Source organism: Spinacia oleracea, chromosome 2, assembly GCF_020520425.1.
Source record: "Spinacia oleracea cultivar Varoflay chromosome 2, BTI_SOV_V1, whole genome shotgun sequence".
In the NCBI taxonomy this organism is placed as follows: domain Eukaryota; kingdom Viridiplantae; phylum Streptophyta; class Magnoliopsida; order Caryophyllales; family Amaranthaceae; genus Spinacia; species Spinacia oleracea.
In genome coordinates, this window is record NC_079488.1 from 55,165,742 (window position 1) to 55,182,183 (window position 16,442).

At 37.5% G+C, this 16,442-nt stretch overlaps 1 protein-coding gene across 1 annotated transcript; it reads right to left on the reverse strand.

Moving 5' to 3' along the window:
* LOC110778053 (uncharacterized) lies at window positions 1-9,809 on the reverse strand. The gene is made up of 8 exons (XM_021982613.2): window positions 9,429-9,809; window positions 8,959-9,108; window positions 8,691-8,825; window positions 8,521-8,586; window positions 7,246-7,296; window positions 7,051-7,131; window positions 2,857-2,938; window positions 1-449 (listed from the first exon to the last, which is right to left on the reverse strand). Exons 1-8 carry the CDS (start codon window positions 9,624-9,626, stop codon window positions 268-270), a joined length of 945 nt encoding a protein of 314 aa, XP_021838305.1. The 5' UTR covers window positions 9,627-9,809; the 3' UTR covers window positions 1-267.
* Window positions 9,810-16,442: the final 6,633 nt, after the last annotated feature.

Consider the following 16,442-nt stretch of genomic DNA (forward strand, 5'->3'; position numbering starts at 1 on the left):
TTGTAACCATGGAAATCAACATGTGACTTGCAAATGTGCAAATTGATTTTTACAAACCTAATAAAGGGTGTGTCAAAATCGTATCTCCTTTCTCTCCACTAACTTCATTTACTATCACATAAGACATCGATAGGGATTGAGAATATATATTCAAAACCAATCTAGACTTTATAACATGTTTAGCAAACACCGAGACAACAACCTAGTGCAAATTGTTTGAATGCCTGAAACAGCAACATAGTGCAATTTGTTCCCATAATCTTGCGCTTAATCACTGTCGTTACTGTCATACTGACACAATGACTGGAGTCCACCACTAGGGGCAGTATCTTCATGCTGCTTCGTATCTACCTTCACAAGTTCTTTGTCATCTGGTTTTCGGACTGATTTCCTCTTGACCATGAATCGTACAGCTGGAGGCTGAAAGGTGGGTTTACTTTCTGAAGGTTCTGCCAAACGCAAACAAAAACAACTCAATCAGTGTCAATTGTCAGCTTCTAGAGTGTTTAACCACTGAAAAAAGTGGTACACAATATTGCTTTATCAAATTCAAACTTTTGCATTATGGAATATGTATAAAATGGACCTTAATGTCAGGGCTCATACAACTATGACAATCACTACGGAAAAGAGGAAGTACCATCACCACAAACCTACAATGGAGTGATATCTATTCAGAATATGTCCATTTTCTTTCTCCCTTCCCTAATTTGGCTTCAAGTTTGACACCCTTGTGACACTTCCAGATCATTCAAGCATTCTTTCCAAAGACTTCAATTAGCATTGTTCATTTCTTATGAAGAAAGTCCTAAGTTGTCCTTGAAAGTATGAAAGATCATGTGATGCATCGGGTATAGCCCATAGAGGGAAAGGGCACATTAGGAAATGTCATAATAATGCTGTTATGAATAGCTTGAGCAACAAGAAGAGGGTAGTTAGTTAGTCTACAAATAGAGGACTTTAGGGAAAGATAATGTATGTTGATTATTCTGTTATGTCCATTCCCTCTCTCTACCTAAGTTGCAGTCCACCATTGATGATTTAATTGCATCAACTAATACAACTACTATCGGTTCCGATCAAATTTTGCTTACTTAAATCATTGATTAAGCGAGATACAGCTTCAATCTATACAGATCATTCAAAGGTGAACCTCCCAAGACTCTTTTGGCAAGATCATCTATATCTCTGGCCGGTAAGGGTGATTCAATCAACTTCGAATCACAAGAGGCTTATGATGCAGTGATACGGAGGGTTGTGCAGATGCCCAAAGGAATCACATTAGTGAAATTGGAATTACAAAATTTATGTAGCACAAACTGCAAAGCTGGAAGATATATGGATAAGGGAGTGATAAACACAACTGGGGAAATTAGAATGACTGAAAAGAAACAAATGAATCTCTAACACTGACCTCTATAAGAGCCTTCTTCCAAATTTACACATAATAAATATTTTGAGGGTAAGTAAATATAAATATTTTAAAAGATTCAAGATACCAGGCTCAGGGTTTGAATAAAGCACAAAGTTACTCTCTAGAAGTTAAATCAAAACACTAATGGGTATTAAATGAGTTTCTCCGTGTTGGCAGTAGCCACCAGCACCAGCCAACACCACCCCCCCCCCCCCCCCCCACACACACACAAAAAAACATACAACAAAAGCAACTCAGTGGACCCTTGCCAATGGCACTTATGAATAAACTTATTCTGATCTTAAGTTGAACGTTCCGGGATTTTTATTTGACATTGTGTTCTTCCTTTATGACACAATGTTTGCTTCCCACTTTGCCACACCTCTAAAGCAAAACATGTTGCTTCCTTATGACACCTCTAAAGCAATGTCTTGTGATTTTAACTCGAACGTTAAGGGGTTTTTTATTTGACTACGTATTCCTTACTTTATGACCCAATGTTTTCTCCCCTTTTGCCACACCTCTAATGGAAAGCATTTTGCTTCCTTAAGAGAATTTCAACTTGTGATTTGGACATGTAAGCCGGGGGACTGAGTGATGCGCCAAAGGCTTGAAGAGTGGCAAAGTGATGTAATTTTGAGAGGCAGAGGACGACCTGAGCTGGGAAGAGGGTGATTGAGAGTGATATCTGTTTATTGGGGATTGAGGAAGGTATGACGTTGGATAGGGCTGAGTGGAGGAGATAATTTATGCCCATGACACGATATGACTTTCGTGATTTTGCAAACTTTTCTCCCCTTTAGCTTGTTTTATTTTATCCACTTTCTTAAGGTTTTGTCAAACTTTTATATTTGTTGTTCTTCACTTTTTCCTTGGCTTTTTATTTTGTTTTTATTTTCTTAAATATTTCAAATTGTGTTTTTATATCCTTTTGTTTCTTCTTTGAACCAACTCTGTTTTCATGTCCCTTATTTATTTATTTTTCTCTACTTTTGGGGTTTACTTCCTTTACCACAGCCTTTACTTTTCTTGATTCACATTTCACTGATAGTGAATTTCTTACAGATATACAAACATTTCTTTATCCAAAACATACACCTCCTCCGTTCTTTAAATATTGCAACTCTATCCTTTTATGGAAGTTTCACATTTATTGCAATGTTAACTTATTTGCAAATAATATCTCTTTATCTTTCTTCTCATCACATTGGTACTATTTACTTCTCTCTCTCTCCACCACACATGAGCTCCTAAAATACCGTGCATCTCCTACCTTGTTGCAATATGTATAGAATAACAGAGGAAGTATGAGTGAGCCAGATAAATACAATAACTTCCTCCGAAAGAATGTTATTTCAGCTTATAAGAAATTAAACTTCTCCCTGGATAAGGTCTGTATTACTGTAATCAAAAGAAGCGAACAAAGTCAAGAAATGCTAAACCTTTGCTGCTCGACTCTTCAGTTAAATTACTCTTTGTCAAGACATCTGTAGGTTTTCTAGCATCTTCAGAAAGTTTTTGTCTCTGCATCACAATACAAAGAGTCATGTCAATTTCGTAACTCAAAAATCATAAGCAGGGATTAATTTAATATAGCTAGAGACGTAAAATTTTCAACATTCAATTTCCCATACAATGGTGGCCACATTAGCAGTATAACACTTAAAACATCTTCAAAAGGAGGGGGGATTCGCAAATATTAAAACGAAAAAGGAGTAATTTTCTAGATGTACTACCTTAGAAGTACTACCTTAGAGGTAAAACGGCTGCATGAGTATTTTGTGGTTCAACATAGAGCACCTAAAAGCAGAAAGATTTATTCTTAGTTAACTAAAGTTTATCTACTTTCCCTAATTCCAGATAAGTTAAAACCATTTTGTCTTAGTTGGCAGTTGGCACGCCTTCACATGGAGTTGGCAACCCCTGGATCCCATGGGCGAGGCTCACACCTAAGTTCACAGCTATATCCGACCTTTGGTCATCCTTTCTCTTGCTTGATACATAAACAATCAACTAATTAATGAAATAGACGAAATCCTAACTCGTCAAAGTAATTGCAATGTGTTTTTAGAAACTGGGTTAAAATGATGTATAAGAGTTGTTGCAAAACTTTGCTCTTCAAGTCCACGATGCATGCGCCTCCACCTCCCATCCCACCCACCGAGCATCAAATTTGAGGACCTCTTACACCTCAGCGTACCTTGCACTCTCTGAAACTAAGTTTCGCAGCACATGCGTCACAGCACAAACAGTTCACAAACTAAGGCTATGTTCTCCTCACCTCATTTTCACTTATTTCCAGTCTAATAAGTTCATATAAGATAAAATAAGGGTTAATAAGTTCCAACCAATTGTCCAATGGATTTCCAACACAACATTTCACCATAATTCCTTATTCTTCTTCGCCTTTCCTAAACAACAAATCGAATTTGTGGCCACTAAATTATACTCATAGGACACACCTACTTTCTTCATACATTGCAAAAAGTCTTCTCCATAGATAACATACCAAATCACAATGAAGAAAAATATGTGAAGTAGGCTCACTATTAGCTCGATAGAGAAAACAAAGTATCCGGCCTCCGCTTCTGGAGCATATTCTTCGGGTTGATTCATCCCAAAGCTAACGTCCACACGAGAGCTCTAATCTTTAGAGAAGTTTTGCCTTCCAATAAAATTTGCTATCGTAAAGGTCAGATATTTAGGGTGTTTAACCAAACGTTGAAGAAAAGAAAAACCCTCTTGTTGGATCCCCTATCCATAATAAGTTTCAATAAGGTTTAATAAGGTCTGATAAGTTCAAGGCTAATAATATAAGATAGATAACGGCTAATAAGTTAAGTTAAAATAACATTAGATAAGGCTATTAAGTTAAGTTAAAATAATATAAGATAAGGGCTAAAACGTTAAGATAAGATAACATAAGTGAAATTCAGGTAAACAAAACAATACCTAAAGCAGGAATAACAACATCACAAACATCTAAAGACAACACCCACAACTAATACATTAAGCTAATCACACAATGTTCAGCAACAGCAATGAATTTAAAAGCCCATTCCCCTCCTTGAATTAAACTAATGGATATCATATATCTAGTGTAACAGAAATGTAACAAAATTTCACTGTAAACTATTTTTTCAAGCATACACTAATAGCTTCAGATAACCTAGTGATTTATCTCCAAACAGAACATGTATAGGACTACAGGGGGTGTCTTTGGGAATGAAATCCTTCGAGTTTCATACTAAGTGTCTACGGTCATCAACTGTCACCTAACTGGTTGCTGATTACAGATTAGTGACAGGCTTAACTTTATCTTTAATAGTCTTGTAACAGATCCGACACATCATTCAAATGCTCTGCTGGTCATACCCTTCCATTGAAATGTGCATGATCACAAATTCCCATTATTGTTGTAAATTCAATAAGCATCAGTATATTCATCCACATCTTTCCCTATGCTCCAGACTTCACGATTGGATTAGGAAATTTGAAGTACTTGTGGAGTTATAGAGTTGTAGGCTTGAGGAACTAGATGTAGTTGGTAGGGATTTCACCTTGTACACAAAGACTCATTACTTACTGACTACAGCTCTTAAGGGTGGGGATATCCCTTGTAATTCTATACATCACCCAACCCCACTCCTTAACATTGTTTTGTGTAGCAAGTGCGGGTTTTTATATTTTTTGCCCTTTCAATCTTAATTAAAAAGAATTACTTCGGAAGTGAAAGTCTATATATAATCATAGAGGATAACACTTCCTCGCAACTAACCAGTAATAAGCATAACCCCCTCCCCCAGCAGCCATAATCCATAAAGTGACTAAGTACGACTTGTACTCATAGACAAGCTGGAGGTTGTAAGGTAAGCAATAGACGTATTAAAATGCTGGCAGAAAGAAATCCTAATCAACATACAGAGTAAAATTTGACAAAAATAATAATTAGACAAACAGTTATTGCAGGCAGCAAACAAGTGCAACGGGACAGGTGGCAGTGATAGTCCAACTGAAGTTCAGGTATGCTGCTCGGTTTCAATATCAGTGTCGCACTTGAGTGGATAAGGATATGAGAGTTGGACAAGGAAAATATAAAATCAAAGACAGAGGAGACATTTTAGTATCCGAATTTTCGATATGAACTGACAGGGACACACAAAATTTTAGATTTTTAGTACTTAGAAGGAAAAAATACAAGTGATTTTAAGTTTTAATGCTCTGTGCTGGAAAATGAGTACTTTACTGAAAGGAAGGGAACAACAACAATGAAATTTTGTTATATTGAGTTTTTTGTACAGATTTGAATCTCTCAGCCATGCAGAAATTACTAAAAGTTACGTTTGTGTGTTCCAACTTCCAAGAATATCAGTACAATCAAGATATTCACATGGTTTAATTCCTATACTCACCTGCGGCCTTTTATTTTAAATTACCGTCTAGTTCTCATTATCCCCCATTAGAATGGTACTCCCGCTGCATTTTAATGAGTTGCAGCTTCTAAAGGCAGTCGTATTTTAATATGAATTGTAGTTTCTATTTTCGGTATCCTTTTACATTTCAATAATATATTTATCTCCTCTCATGGTCCCCACTCTCACTTATTTTATTATTTCTTCTTTACCTTTTACATTCTTTGAATAATTTAATACCCCATTATTTTTCTTACGATTGTTTATCTCCCACTTATCCCACATGCATTTTATTTTAAGAAAATCAACTCATCCTCCTAAAACTTTGTGTCGGTCAAACTGCAACTCATATTAAAATATGGAGGGAGTAATTGAAAACAAACTTTCTACCAATCAAGTAATGGATTCCAGCATTGGAGTCTTATTCTTTTCCAGTATGTTTTGCTTCGCTTGAAGGATATGTAACACATGTTGAGCGGGTGGGAGCCATTACTAAAAGAGGGTGATGCCACATGGAAAAATCACACACGATACAACGCTTTTTATTATACTAGTATAGGTTCAATTCTTTGAATGATTTGCAATATGATAAATAAAAAGTTTGTAATAGAAATATCTATGTAGGTTTAGTCTAGTTATGTAAACTCAAAATGCTAAGTAGATTACTGGTCATGAACACGAAGCTGGGTGTTCCATTGTTAGTTGGCTAGAAACCTTGATCTTCAAGGTTCCCATCTATTACAGATTAGGGTCAAAGACTCGGGTATACCGCACCGTTAATTTAGTAACGTAATTCTCATGAAATGATTTTTTTTTTTTCAGCATACAGTTTTTATGTCAATTTGTGGTGTAAAATAACCACTACCAACTGAGCCATAGAAGTAAGTTAAAGGCAACAGCCAGAACTTAACCGGCTAATCATTAACGTTTTGCATATAGAGTAGCAGCTCTGTAACAGTCTTTGGCTAATCGTTAACAATTTGAATAAAGGTTTATTACCACATCTTTTACGTACTTATCAAACCACAGAATATGATTTAAGTATGGAAGTTATCAAACTGCATAGGCATTAATCTGATAGCATATAATTTAATTTTCGAAAGAAAAAAGACATGTAAACACCACAAAGAACATCCATAACACAAGGTAAAAGCATCACAACAAGCCAACATAACCGTTCTGTTTATAGTCTGACTGAGTTTAAGACTTTAAGCAGCACCATACCTTCACGTTGTCTTTTTCTATCTCATCCCTGTCATCATCCCACTCTTCATCATCAATCCTTCGCACATACTGATTGGACCCCTGCAAAAAAAATTTAGACCAGAGACATAATGAGAAACTTATTTTCAGAAGGAAAAAGGAATATATTAAATACCAGAGGAAGAGGCAAAGAGAATTGTCAAGTTCTACACTGACATTAAATATTGACTTGATAAGGGCCTCGTCCTCTTCATCCAGCTTCTTTTCCTGTAACATAGTTCATCAACTTGGTTAGTTTCTCAACTTAGTCCTAAACAAACAAGTGGAAAAAAAGAATGTGGTAAGTAACATCAATCAAGGACTCAAGGAGGGTAAACATAGACAAAGCAATGCACATTCAAATTTCCTTACCAGTGAGCAAGTGACCTTCAGGACAGTTACAAATTACAGATACGTCAACTTTAATGACTTCTAAACCCTATACAATTGCTTCATCTCAGTTCTCAAATAAGCATGCATACATTCCTCATAGAATAACTTCAATTAGAACAGCAGCTAGAATGATTTGGGTCCATGAACAAAAAATTTAGAACATGTCAAAACAAAAGCAATCATCATGCCATTGGAAAATCAGGAAATATATATCCAGAAGTGTGTATTCTTTCTTTCTGTGATAGAAGACCACAATTAAACAACAACAACAAACAAACAAAGAAAACCATCCTATCCTTTTTATAAGAAAACTTCTCTAAAATTGTACAATCATCACCATCCCAATAGCAAATGCTCTGCCAAGTTATAAGCTTGTATTCTCTTCTCAGCCGAACACATGATTCCTATATGGTTTTCCATGCACCTAAGCCCAAACATGGTCTCAAACTTTCTAGTGAGTACAGATAAGAAAATTATATCCAATATGTGGTCAGTTGGAAGGCATGGAACCAGGCAACATCTAAGGGATTAATTTCTGGATGTACACCAAGAGGTCTATATTGACATGACTCGCAAGAGCACAAGTTAATTTTCACTTCAAAGCCAGCATCCATTGGTGAAGGTGGCCAGCGTCATCTCAGAATTGTTTCAGGTATCAAATACCTATAAGAACTACTTCTATTAAACAAAGAAAGTTAACAGAAAAACGATAGTCGTCATTCTCGTCAAGAAAGCAGGAAAAAGAAGATACTACTAAATGATTGCCTAATTTACTTAAGACTCTTTAAACCATAGTTGCTTTATCTTTAAACCAATATAATGTCTGCTGCATTAACAAGTAGCAACCTGAATTGAAAAACAATAGAACCTAGAAATACAGTGTAATACAGTGCAAGTGCCACAATATATACAAATTTGAAACACGATAGTGCACATACTCCCTCGTGATAAATACGGTCAATCTAATCATCTAGGTCAAAACAAAGAAAAATATATTCAACCTTTTATTTAAACTCCACAGTATACAAACACAACAGAAAATGGCAGTTGTAGTTATACCTTGTCTTCACCCGTGCGCTGCAAGGCCTCTAACATTTCATCTACGCTGACAGTCGCATGCCTTGACTGGAAAGAACACGGTAAAGATTAGCATAAACAAACTTCAAGAAGATATCTTCTACTGTTAATATACCAAATATTTATTCCTAAATCTGACAAAGGTAAAGTACCCTCATAGACTTCATTTCATCAAGGGTTGCCAGGATATCCATTTCCCTTTTTGAGTCCAAAGTTCTATTCTCCAAAGATTTCATTGCATCTCCCATTTCTTCAGAATCTCGTTTCATTTTTTCCTTCTCAACTTCCTGCACACGTGAAATATCACATAGTAATTGACACAAAAAATCAGTATCACAATACACATTCCAAAAGCACTAAGAATTCATAATTCTCTTTATTTAACTTAAGCCAAAACCATGAATATCTAGCATAACACACCTCATCTTTATCCCGCCACGGTTCAAAATTACGTGTTGCACCCGCCTCAACCACATAATCTGAATTTTGAGGGTCGGTCTTCATCGCCAGCTCCGCCGAACACTTTGTGCATTTGAAGTAAAATCTAAATACTTGGATTCCCAAATATGTCTGAATTATTTTGGAAAAAGAACAAAAAAACAGGTTAGAGAATCACATGTACCACTCACAAATCACAATGCAACTAACCAAGTGATACCAACTTATCTACGACTCATAATGCAACAATCTGCAGCATAAACGAAATTTCACATTAATAAATTAGCTATACATCCCATGTACCCATCAAATTAAACCCGGACAAAAACCTAAAAAGACTAGAAATCACGATAGTTTAATAGAAACTGGAAAAAAACAATCATCAAATAAAATTCCAACAAAAACCTAAAAACACCATAAATTTCAACTAAAGAATATAAAATCAGGGTTACCTCGCCAATGACGTCTTCTTTCCTAGAGTTGAATTTGGTTCCTTTGTATATATAATTACCGCAAGTACTGCAGCGAATTGACATTGGCAACATCATTCGAACTTTGATTTGCTGATTCTTCGGCTGCCTTCGCCTGGGAATTTTAGCCGGATCAAAATCTGGAGGATAGTATTTGTTCAAAACCTTTCTTTCTCCCATCTTTCTACTTGTTTTTCTCTCTCTTCAATTCAAAATTTGAACCACGGCGACACAGCGAGCGGTGGTTCACCGGGTGGATACGGGGTTTTCTGATGAGGCTACGCTCGGTAGTGAAACCAATACAGTGTTTATATGGAATTTTCAGCTCTTTGTTTGTTTTTGTTTTTGTTTTTTGACTTTTATGTTTCGAAGGGAATGAAAATTAAGCATTAATAAATCGTCATACTTACAACAATAACTAGTATTTGGCTCCGGATAACGTCCCGGGGGTTATTAAATGTAATACTTTATTATATTCCGAAGTGCGACAATCCAAAACGTATTACGGAGTTTAGGCCAATAAGCGGTTGTAACGTGCTCTATAAAATTATCTCAAAAACAATGGCAAATAAGTTAAAGCCTTTTTTGGACAGAATTATCTCTACCAATCAAAGTGCTTTTGTTCCTAAAAGGTTAATAACGGACAATGCTCTTGTTGCGTTCGAAATTTTCCATGCTATGAAGAGGAGAGGGGAAGGAAAAAATGGGTCGGTTGCTCTAAAGCTGGATATGAGTAAGGCCTATAATAGGGTGGAATGGAGTTTCTTGGAAAGGGTGATGTATAAGATGGGTTTTGGAGATAGTTGGGTTAGGCGTGTACTTGATTGTCTGTCGAGTGTTTCTTTTGCCTTTAAGCTTAACGGGAGGATTTCTGGTGCCGTTACTCCGTCCCGCGGGCTCCGACAAGGTGATCCTATGTCTCCTTATTTATTCCTTATTGTAGCAGATGCTTTTTCTACTCTCCTATCTAAAGCTTCTATTGATAAGAAAATTCATGGTGCAAAGATTTGTAATGGTGCCCCCAGAATATCGCATTTATTTTTTGCCGATGATAGCATATTGTTTGCGAAAGCTACTGTGAGTGAATGCTCGGTGATAGCTGACATTATCAGCAAGTATGAGAGAGCATCTGGTCAAAGTGTTAATCTGAATAAGACAGATGTAGTCTTCAGCAAATGTGTGAGTATGGATCGGAGGAAAGAGATTGTTGAAATTTTGGGGGTAAAAGAAGTGGAAAAACATGAGAAGTATTTGGGTTTACCAACAAGAATTGGTAAATCAAAAAAAGTTGTGTTTGCAAGTATTAAGGAGAGAATATGGAAGAAGGTTCAAGGATGGAAGGAGAAGTTGCTCTCGAGGCCCGGGAAGGAAACTTTGATTAAAGCTGTGGCGCAGGCGGTCCCTACTTATATGATGAGCATCTTTAAAATTCCTGATGGGCTGCTAGATGAAATTCATTCAATGTTGGCTCGGTTTTGGTGGGGGTCAAATGGTACATCTCGGAAGATGCATTGGCATAGATGGGAGCATATGTGTAGACCAAAAGCTATGGGCGGGTTAGGATTCCAAGACCTTAAGGTGTTTAACCAAGCATTACTGGCAAAACAATTATGGCGCTTACATTCCAGGCCCAATTCCCTTTTGCACTCATTATTAAAGGCTCGGTACTTCAAAAACGGTAATGTGTTAAGCGCCCTAAGGGGGTACGATCCTAGCTATTCCTGGCGGAGTTTATGGGGTTCGAAGTCTTTGTTGTTGGACGGTCTGAAATGGAGGATAGGGGATGGTGAGTCGGTGCGGGTGTGGTTGGATGCGTGGTTACCAGGTAAGCCTACTACTGTTGTTCCTTCTCATGGTACTAATTACAACCCGGAGCTTAAAGTGGCTGACTTGATTAACAAAGAGTGTGGTGAATGGAGAGTTGACTTGTTGAATGATTTGTTTACTGAAGAGGAGTGCAATCTAATACTCCAGCTACCCATTTCCGTATCACTGCCGCAAGACTCACTATTTTGGTGGCCCTCAAAAACAGGTGAGTATAGTGTGAAGTCTGGCTATTGGTTGGGTCGTATGGGCCACTTGCAAGATGTAGAAGCTACTTTGAGTGAGAATGACAGGGAAGTTTGGCGCACGGTCTGGAATCTTGGTGGTCCGCCTAAATTACACCACTTCGTGTGGCAAGCATGTAAGGGTAGTATGGCTGTCAAAAAAGTGCTCTTCCGTCGTCACATTGCAATAGATGAACTATGCGGTTGTTGCGGTATTGAAGTTGAGTCTGTTAACCATGTATTATTTGACTGTGATGTAGCTAGGGAGGTATGGATGGGCAGCGGTTTTGGTGATTTGATACAGGAAGCTCCAAGCTCGAACTTTGCGACTAAACTCATGTGGTTTGCTGGCAAGCTAGACAAGGTACAGTTGAGATTGTTGTTGGCTTTGGCTTGGGCTATATGGTATTGCAGGAACAAGTTCATTCATGATAATGTGACTGTAAATGCTAGTATTACCGCTGCGGGGTTCACTAATTTGGTAGATGACTATTGTTCCTATGCACATAGAGTCTTCTCCAAGGTGGGTGAGTCTAACTTGTTGGCAGCAACTTCATGGTGCAAACCTCCTGTTGGAGTCATAAAGATCAACGTCGACGCTCATATCCTCGTTGGGCAGTACATTGGTTTGGGTGTGGCTTGTAGAAATGAAGAGGGGCAACTCATTATGGCGGCAGTGAGAAGGCATGTTGGGGTGTATGAAGTGGAATTGGTTGAGGCAGCAGCAGTTAGATTTGGTGTGATCATTGCAAGGAGACATGGGTACAGGCGAGTGTGGGTGGAGAGTGACGCTCTTAATGTGGTTCGAACAATTGACAACAACATCAAAGGTTTTTCTCCAACATGGTTATTATATGATGATATATGCAACTTAGCAAACTCTTTTGAAAGTTTTGTTATCTCTCATGTGAAAAGGGTAGGCAATACGGTAGCTCACCATGTGGCAAGGTGGGATACCCGGGGTAGTACGGAATTGATATGTATGAACTCTTTCCCCCAAAGTATTACAACTTTGGTGGAACTTGACTTGCAATAATACTACTAGCCTAACTTTTCCCTCAAAAAAAATATATTCTTTCATAAAATTATGTTAATTTATTTTTAACAAGATAATTGTTCTGTACTCCATATTATATTAATATTAATTTTTCAAAGATAACATGTAAAGGGTTTAGTTCAATTAGACAATGCTCTAGTGTTCAAACTGAAGGTTGTAGGTTCGAATCGCACGTATGCAAACCATAACCTTGGTGAGTGGATGATGTGGTGTAAATAAGGGGTTCTACGTGGCACATAAACTTTTTCGCAATGTCATTTAATATATTAGTATAGATAGATTAGTTTTTGGGCTAAGGGATGTCCGATTTACTACATTAATAACATTCACATTTACTTATATATATATATATATATATATATATATATATATATATATATATATATATATGTGCAATGATAACATGAACACATGTAATAGCTTAGTGGTAAGAGGTTTATTGTTTATACTCAAGGTATGAGGTATGTATTCAACCTCTTTGGATTTAGTTTTTTTTATGGGTTGAGGAATGTACGTATGTATTCAAAATCTTTGGGTTTAGCTATTGTTTTGATAAATTGATAGTGACAAATTCGTTGATCTGTTCTTGTGGCTAGTGTACGGGATGCCTATCAGCATGCCAGTAGAGCACCCGTGACCAAATAACAGTACCATATAAAGGTAAATAAATACCTACCCATTCGGTATTAGGGGAAGATATAATCTAGTCGGCCTAATGTGGCCGACCTGGATATATCAGACCCAAATGGAAAGACCTATGTGTTAGGTTATGATACATATGACAATTCATAAATCATGCGGAAACAACCATTAAGCCAGGAATACATATTATTTACACATAATCATATAGCATAGTCTAGAAGCATACTCTTTGTTGCGTGCCTTCCCTAGCTGCGCCCGAACCGAACAAGAACAAGTCTTTAGGACTCCAAGTGTCGTCCCTCCGTATATAGTCCACAGCACGTCCGGATCCGCCTTAAGATTGACCAACTAGAATCGCCCTTAAGGTACTAATAATTTCGGCACTTTTAGGCAAGGTATGTGACTGAATTTTTCTCTCAAAAACTCACTTTGAATACTTGAAAACTCGTTATAAATTGTGAACCCAGGCCACATATTTATAGGGGTATGGAAAGAGAATTGGAATCCTACTAGGATACGAATTAATTAAATTAGAATCCTAGTGGAACTCTTATTTAATTAATTTATCTTTTAGGATTAGGAATTTAATCATTAAACGAATTCTATACGCTTTAGGATTCGAGTAACACACTTCGAGTAATACGCTAGCACCGCACGTAGGCCTTGCGGCCCACGCACAGCGCCAGCCCACTCGTTGCAGCCCCGCGCGCGCGCCCAAGCTTCGGCTGGGCCTGGCTTTTGCGCTGGGCCTGGTCGCATGCTTGGCGTGTGGTTGTTGCGCTTGGCTTGCTGGGCGATGGCCCGGCTTTGTGCTGGGCCTTCGTCTGGCAGGCCTCGTCCGATGCTAATTCGTACGATGCGCTTCCGATTAAATTCTCGATTCCGGAATTCATTTCCGATACGAACAATATTTAATATTTCCGATTCCGGAATTAATTTCCGTTTCGAACAAATATTTAATATTTCCGTTTCCGGAATTATTTTCCGATTCCGATAATATTTCCGATTCAGACAATATTTCCGTTTCCGGCAATATTTCCGATTCCGGCAATATTTCTATTTCCGATACGTACCATGTTTCCGTTTCCGGCAACATCTACGACTTGGATAATATTTATATTTCCGATACGATCCATATTTCCGTTTCCGGCAATATCATCGTTTCCGGATGTAACGCCCCGACCTCTAATTCAATTATTTAATCATAATTAGCAGCGGAATTAACCTAATTCGGTCGGGACATTACCCGCCGTAACTCCCTCTTGGGAATTACCAGGCAACCATCAATCATAAGCTATTAAACTCCAAAATTAACATAATAATCCTTTTTAATTCTTCATTAAAAAAAATACGCAACTTAATCAAAAATCTTTACTTAAACTTGTTACAACTTAACATTAACTTAGGTGAACTTTGCAATAGTGAAATCCTCGCCACTACTCGTTTCCGTGGTCCCCAGCAGTACCTAAAACGGAAAACAAAACGGTGAGCCGAAGACTCAGTAACAAGTTACCCTAGCATCGTAACATCATTTCAATTCATTTTATTTAATAAACAGGGAGAATAGAATATAGTAAAACATTTAATAAATCAATATTTCAGAAGCATCATTTCAAAAACATCATTTCAGGAACATTAATTTCAGGAACGTCATTTCATTAATCTTTTTCCTTTTAACAGTATTTATTCTGGTCGTCATGACTTTACAGGAAAACATGGTAGGACGTCTCCTACGAACAGGGGAAGCCAGTGCTTCATAACAGGGGGAGTCAATGCTCCATAACAGGGGAAGCCAGTGCTTCATTTCAGGGGGAACCTTGGTTCGATATCAGGGGAAGCCAGTGCTTCTTATCAGGGGGAACCTTGGTTCCATATCAGGGGAAGCCAGTGCTTCTTATCAGGGGGAGCATGGGCTCCATAACAGGGGAACTTGACCAGTTCTTACACTTTCATTTATCATGTTTACATTTCTTTTAATCGAACATTAATCAGGAAAATCTCAATCATTCAGGGTGGTTCAATAAACCATTAAATCTCGTTATTTCATAAAATCATTTCTTTCAGGAATAATAATAATTCATTAAATCAATACTTTGCATAAAGCTGCATTATCGTAAAACAATTCAATCAAATCATACTTGTAATCCCGCAAATCATAAAACATCATTATAAAACATCAATCATTCATAACATCATTCATAAATACATTTCGAAGGGATTGCGGGTACTAGCAATAACCGTTACCTCAATTCCACAATTTGCTAAGCCTTTTCGCTGGTTCGTTCTTCCTGAGCTCCGAGAATCGAGATCTTATAAAATAATAATTATTGACTTAGTAATTCTATTTTAATAAAACTAATAATTTAAATATATATAAATTTCTTTATGTAAAAAGAATAATTGGTAGATATTGAGTCATTTATAAAATTCCTTTATAAGAATGTTAAAGTACTTAACCAAAATTATTCTTATAAAACATAAATTAGCAAAAATCAATATAGAAAAGTAGTAATACTTACTCAATATTAGTGGGCCTAGTTTTATAAGTTGGGTGGGCTGACTTGAATGAATAAAACCAAAAGTTCCTAACAGAACTTTGGTTTCTGAAAACCAAATGCACGCAAAAGGCAGGGACCAAACGAAGAGAAAGTTGGGCGGTTAGGCGGTGGCCGGTGGCCAGTGGCCGGTGTGGGTGGTGCGCCGACATGAGGGCTTCGCAGCGCAGCAGCACAGTGGTGCTGTGCGGCGGTGGTTTGCGGGAGGAGGGAGGAGCTGGGCGTGGTGAGAGAGGGAGGCAGGGGAGATGCGAGTGAGGAGGAGAGAAAGGAGAGGGTTGCGGGAGTGGTGGTCGGCTGGGTGGTTTTGGTGGGGTCTGGGATAGTCAAGGTGGTAGTGGTGGTGGTGGAAGCGGTTGTCGCTGGTGGTTGTCAGTGGTTCTTTTCTTTTTCTTTTTTTTTTTTTTTTTTTTAATTTAAGATGCAAATTAGAAATTAAAATCAAGAATTAAAATTGAAACTAAAATGTTTATTGTTTTGATAGATTCTGAACAGGTTTAGGAGCTATATATAGCAATGGCATTGATCAAGTACGTGATTGATGATCCAAATTGGAAGAATTTTAGATGACAAATGTAAGATAATACAAAAAAAGTAGTGATGAGTAATGGAAGCTAGAAATTTTAGGGAAGTGAATCAGCAAGGCTAAGGGTTTTAGATGGAATAGATGGCAAGCAACATGGCTGCCAGGTGC